A 6,621-nucleotide genomic window follows, 5' to 3' on the forward strand; every position below is an offset into this window, starting at 1 on the left:
GGCGCCGTGGCTTAGTTGCTTAAAGCACCTGTCTTGTAAACAGGAGATCATGGGTTCGAATCCCGTTGGTGCCTGTTTAGTTTCATGTCAGTGCAAATGCATCGCGAACTGTTACATTATCGAAATTCCGTCATAAAGAGCAAATACAAACGTTTTTCGCTCCTTAGTTGGTTCAAACGCTTGGCTTCTAAACAGAACATGAGTACGAATCTCATAGGTGTTTGTATACGGGGTGATTATAAAAAAAACTATCCCGACATATGGGCCCCTAACTATCATACCATTCACAGAAACTGAATGACATTTTGGCATAAGGTATTTTGAGGTATGCGCTCAAGAATGATATGGAAAACAACAGTGTCACTCTAACAGTTACGGTTACAGTGTGAAAATATCAAATGGCAACACCAAGTTTTTTGTATTGGAATGCGATCTCCCTACTGAAAAAAACTAAATAGCGTTGGAATGGCACCTGTAGCACGAAAATCCCCAGAGCTAGGCACGGAAAAAGTAAAAAGGACTTTGCCGTGCACCAGAGCATTAATGTTCGTTTCACACCGTTTCTTCGGCTGAGATCCCAGCCTGATTAGTCCTCCACAAGGTCATGTGGAAAATTTGTGAAACACAATAAAATGCTTCATTTTATGCTGCTTCTCTGTCCTTATTGGTTGTCCTCACTTTTAGCCTATCTACCGCCGGTGATTTTCATGCTACAGTTGCCGTTCGAACGCTATTTAGGGTTTTTCACATTGGAGATCACATTCCAATACAAAAAACTTGGTGTTGCCATTTGATATTTTCGAAATTTTCTCACTGTAACCGTAACTGTAAGAGTGACACTGTTGTTTTCCATATCATTCTTGAGCGCATACATCAAAATACCTTATGCCAAAATTTCATTCAGTTTCTATGAATGGTATGATAGTTAGGGGTCCATATGTCGGGATAGTTTTTTTATAATCACCCTGTATATTGGAATGTCAGAGCAGCTGCGCCGCGAACTATTCTTTGCAGCACTATTGAAATATAGAAGAGTTGATCCACTTTGCCCAAGAATATTTAGAAGACACCAACGAATAAGGCAAATACACAAAAAATAATAAAAGTCCTAATGCATTTCAACACCAATGGGTGCCGTCTTCAGAGGAAAATTTAACCACTAGTTTCGCTGACCGAGTTTCCCATTTTGGGTTGAATACCAAATCTTCACGCTCGGTTGCTCAGCGGAAGAAGTACGTCTGTTCACTTCAAACGTCGTGGTCAGAATGAAGCTGTGAGCCTTCGTGAGATACTAATGCAGCGTCCTGATTGGACCTTTGCGGAATAGTGCTATCCGATTGGTCCATTCGAATTTTCTTGTAATTCCCGCTCTCACTGTATATACTCTCTCTGAAGATCAAACCGATTCTTAAAAAGTTTAATCTAACAACCATAGATGTGCCCACTAAAAACTTTAGTTTCATGCCCCCTAAAGGTGCTATACCGCAGAATAAACAATGGGGCATTTATTACATTCCATGTGGTGATTGCTCTCTTGGTTATATAGGACAGACAAGGAGACCCATAAAAGCAAGATTAAATGAACACGCTCGCTGTGTTAAGAATCAGGAATGTGAAAAATCGACCATCGCCACTCACTGTTGGCAAGAAGGCCACAAATTCAAATTTCAAGAAGCGAGAGTTTTTCACACTGTTGATCTAGATTTCTACGAAGGCACATATATTCGGGCCTTCAAAAATATACTAGTGAACGATAATAAATCTACACCCCCCGATCGCAACACCATGGCTTAAATTCATTTTGAGCGGGAATTCGAATGGACCAATCGGATAGCACTATTCCGCAAAGATCCAATCAGGACGCTGCATTAGTATCTCACGAAGGCTCACAGCTTCATTCTGACCACGACGTTTGAAGTGAACAGACGTACTTCTTCCGCTGAGCAACCGAGCGTGAAGATTTGGTATTCAACCCAAAATGGGAAACTCGGTCAGCGAAACTAGTGGTTAAATTTTTCCTCTGAAGACGGCACCCATTGGTGTTGAAATGCATTAGGACTTTTATTATTTTTTGTGTATTTGCCTTATTCGTTGGTGTCTTCTAAATACTATTGAAATAAATACAACAAACTCCAAACATACACATTTTCAGCGGCATCGAGGGCGCCTGTCTAGTAAACAAGAGATCATGGGTTCGAAACCCGTCGGTGGCTGTTTAGTTTTCATAAAATGACATTTCAATCATTTTAAATGATTATTGATGTTTTATACATACTCGAGGCTTTGGGAGAAAAAATCCTATGACCGACCTCGTTGTAAAATATGTACTCACAGGGCCGTAACTAGGATTTTTGTTCCCCGGGGCAAACATAATTTTGCCGCCTCTACAACTGTAAAATTAGATAATTTTATAACGGTGTTTTTTAGCACTGAAAATTGCAACCCCTAAATTTTGCCGCCCGGGCAATTACCCCCCCCCCAGTTCCGGCTGTGTGTAAAGATAGCGAGTTGATCATATATGCAAGCTAAATTTGCAAATATTAAAATTAAATTTGTTCACATATAAAAATGGAAAACAGGTGTTATAATAATAATGTATTATGTTTGGTCTGTATCGATAAGGTGACATTTTATATTTCTGTTAGCACATAAACTGAAGAGCCAAAAAAAAAATGGTACAGGCATGCGTATGCAAATAAGGAGATATGGAACCAATCAGAGTACGGCGTTTTGCGGTCGGCAACGCCTATATAACACAACAAGTGTCTGGCATAGTTGTTAGATCGGTTACTGCTGCTACAATGGCAGGTTATCGAGATTTAAGTGAGTTTGAACGTGGTGTTATAGTCGGCGCACGAGATATGGGACATCTCCGAGGTAACGATGAAATTTGGATTTTCATGTACGACCATTTCACGAGTGTACCGTGAATATCGGGAATCCGGTAAAAAATTAAATCTACGACATCGCTGCGGCCGGAAAAAGATCATGCAAGAACGGGACCAACGAGAATCATTAAACGTGACAGACGTGCAACCCTTCCGCAAATTGCTGCAGATTTCAATGCTGGGCCATCAACAAGTGTCAGCGTGCGAACCATTCAACGAAACATCATCGATATGGGCTTTCGGAGCCGAAGGCCCACTCGCGTGCCCTTGATGACTACACGACACAAAGCTTTACGCCTCGCCTGGGCCAATACCTTCTAGAGAGAAGGCCTTCGCCCGAGATATTTTCGATGCTGTGACGTCACCACACTCCGGCTTAAACGAGAAAGAGAATTTCTTCTTCTCGGCATTCTCCCCCGATCCACGCTCTGCTTCTCCCAAGAAATCGCCATTAACGAAGGCACGTGGTCGTCGATTAGATATTTTTTTATAGAAATATGTCTGACCCAAAAGTATCTGTATTTTATTTTCCGAAATGTGAAGATCTGAAGAAGAAGTGGTTGAATTCCATCCAAAGAAAGGACTTCGTACCGAATGATCGCAATAGTGTAAGTGCTCATTTCGTAAACATTATATTGTTTTATTCTTTAAGAAAAATTCAACGGAATGCAAAAAAATCAACTCCGATATTAAGAAGAAATGGGACAAATAGTGATTCGGCGGAATAACCGAGTACCAAATATTCAGATAATGTTTTGGCCAGATATCAAATATTTCGTGGCCGAATATTAATTTCCTCTAAATTCATCACAATTGTAAATGAAATTAGTGTTTTTAATTAAATGAAATTATTGGTAATTTTAAATATTGAATTTTAAGTATGGAATTTTTTTATTTCAATAGATATTGTAAAACTGGTAATTGGGAGATATTGCCATGATACTGACAAAATTTGACAATGATACATCATAGTACATTAATATTACCAAATGATTTTTGTTTTTAATTAATTACAATTTCATATCCAATCAAGGAAATGTAAATCATTATTTACTCCTAACTAGTAATGCACCATATAATTTATGAACTAGTATTTAACTAGTTATAATAATAGTATATTATATATAATTTAGCAGCAGATTATTTGTCCCATCTCTTATGGAGAACAAGTAATGGTCAGAGACTAAATTAATTTCATGTTATTACCAATAGCCATCAGTCTGATTATGCTTATTTTATGTCTAGGTATGTGAACTGCATTTTCTGGCCATGGATTTGTTAACAGAATCTTCAGCTTTTGACAGAAACAGTGGTAATACTTTAACAGCTCCGTTGATAATTAAGAGAAGAAAGAACGCTGTGCCGTGCCTCTTCGAAGGATATCCATCAACTTCTATGACACTTCCTATTAAACGAAGGTTATCTCCAAACTACAAAAAACACTGAAAGAATGAACGCTTAAAAACGGCCCTTGAGGAAAGTGTGACTGATGCAGCAACATTTTCTCAGCAGAGACAAATCAGCAGTATGGAAGATCTACAGTGATGTGTTGAAACATTTGGTCTTGACAATTTTTATGAAGTGTCGAATCAGTGAAAAATTTTGTGTTTATCATTTGGATATACAACCATACCCACAGATTTCGCATTCAGTGGTTGTAAGTAATCTTAATGTTTCTGTTTATCTAAAAAGTATTGCATTGAAAAGAATTACAAAATTTACCCTCCCATATAAGTTCACAAATTTCAATGACTTAATTGATATATTAGACACACTTAAAAGTATGAATCCTATGTGTGAGGAAAAAATTCCTCTAAAATAGATTTCTTCAATGATGCTCTGTCTTCTTTGAAGACTGGTGAAAATGAATTACTGATAAATTTTATAGAGGAACAAATTAAGATTAGTCGTGCAAAAAACAACTTTAAATACTCTAATGACATCATATATTTGCTACTCTGTTACATTCAATTTCGCCACAAGTGTACAAATTTATAAGATCTAGCAATAAAATAATACTGCCTCATCCATCAACTTTGAGGAAAATTAGTCAGCGACTACCAGTTTCACCAACCGAGGAGGTGAGTCAAAATTTCTTGATGTACATAAAAGTCAGAGCAAAATATATTTCTGATGCAGATAGTTATTTTTCTTGTTGACGAAATTTACATAAAACCTTAATTTGATTATAAGGGAGGTTCTGTTGTTGGCATGGCCTTCAACACAGAAGAAGCTGCGAAGAGTGCTTTTGTGTTTATAGTTTCCAGCCTAATGTCCCCTTTTAAAGAAGTTGTGCATATTTTACCTGTGTTCAAGATAAATCACGTATTGTTACGTAATGTTATCCTAAGTTATTTTAGGTTTAGAAAATATTGGTTTCACAGTTATTGGTGTTGTCACTGATAACAATGCTATCAATAGAAAAGCAATGAGCTTGTTAGCTCATAAAGCCACATAAGAATTTATATATGTATCCCCAGCCTCGGTGTCCATCGAGACCACTATTTTTTGTTATAGTGTGTATTTGTTAAAAAATATCAGAAATAACTGGTTGAATCAAAGAAATGATGGCAAGTGCTATTTTTACCTGAACTTTGATGTTTCAGTTGACAATTTTTGTACAGCATCTTTTGCATCAGTGAAACAACTGTATGACAGACTCTGCAAATGTTGTCTCATATGCAAGAGGGCTAACATGAAAATCTCAGACCTTTTAATTTAGAGAGACAAACATCAAACTTGTACTCAGTCTTCAATTAGTTTGTTTGCGAGGCTTTAAATATATTGGGTCCAGACAGAAATATCCCTCATTTTACTGATACTGCTGAATTTATCAAAGTAATCACAGTAATCAGATAATCATAGTAATAATCATATCACATATAGTAATAAATGATATATAATAATCAGAGTAAGCATAGAGAAGTTCTTGTAAACACAGCTTTTACCACCTTGGAAGAGTTTGAAATTTTAGGAAATGTATATGAATGTTGTAGTTGTCACAGGGAAGCTGATATTGCTCAATAATTTTTTATGGATTTCATCTAATATTTTACTCAAAAATCTGTGTATGAATAAAAATGATTTGGTGACAAAGAAAAAAGGGAAAATTAGGAATGAAAAATGTGCAAAGAGGAAACTTGATTGTTTTGATCAAGTTCGGTAAATGTATAAGTAATGGGCCACTTAACATTTAATTAATTAGCTCCGAAACTTGAAATAATATTTACTCAATTACTTTTCAATATCAGTCAAACATTTATCCATCATTATCAGCTCAAAATTTCAAATTCACCTTTAAATTCATTTTTTATTTTTAAATCTTTGAAATAAGTGTCTCATTACTGGTACATTTTACACCTCCCTTTTTTTTTTTAAAAAAAGTTATACATAAATGATGGTGGTTATGATTTTAGTCGTTCACAGAAAATTGCCATCAAGTTCTGAATATATATATATTGCTCACATGCTTTCATGAAAAAACTTAGATACTCTTTCCACTCTGAGCATTTAAGTACTGAAAAAGAAATGTGTTTATGTGTGATGGTTATGTGTTATGTGTGAAGATGGAAGTTTCATAATCATACGAAATTTGGTTAAAGGGGTTTGTCGTGTCAACTCCTGTAGTTGTTAGTTATGTTCTATATAATGACGTTGTGACTGAGAAACTGAAAAATGATGTTGAATTCATGTTTAATGCAAATGTTCAATTAAAGATTGTTTTTCAATTCTA

General features: G+C 36.1%; 1 protein-coding gene and 1 non-coding gene across 2 annotated transcripts; both read left to right on the plus strand.

Annotated features, from left to right (window-relative positions):
• TRNAT-UGU (transfer RNA threonine (anticodon UGU)) lies at positions 1-74 on the plus strand. The gene has a single exon. It is a non-coding gene; the product is annotated as a tRNA-Thr (tRNA).
• Positions 75-3,211: 3,137 nt separating this feature from the next.
• On the plus strand, positions 3,212-6,621 carry LOC149074474 (uncharacterized). Its single transcript, XM_089246961.1, has 2 exons — positions 3,212-3,496; positions 4,134-6,621. The coding sequence occupies exons 1-2, from the start codon at positions 3,386-3,388 to the stop codon at positions 4,332-4,334; spliced, it is 312 nt and encodes a 103-aa protein (XP_089103087.1). The 5' UTR covers positions 3,212-3,385; the 3' UTR covers positions 4,335-6,621.

This window comes from Pholcus phalangioides, unplaced genomic scaffold, assembly GCF_987345545.1.
Source record: "Pholcus phalangioides strain wild (caught in Gottingen) unplaced genomic scaffold, Ppha-v1.0 ptg000017l_1, whole genome shotgun sequence".
NCBI classification, from domain to species: Eukaryota; Metazoa; Arthropoda; class Arachnida; order Araneae; family Pholcidae; genus Pholcus; species Pholcus phalangioides.

What these genes read in the sequence shown, in the direction of transcription:
- LOC149074474 (XM_089246961.1), top strand. Translation starts at nt 3,386, where the DNA reads ATGTCTGACCCAAAAGTATCTGTATTTTATTTTCCGAAATGTGAAGAT. An exon ending in TACCGAATGATCGCAATAGT is followed by an intron (nt 3,497 to 4,133) that starts GTAAGTGCTCAT and finishes TTTTATGTCTAG; the next exon opens with GTATGTGAACTGCATTTTCT.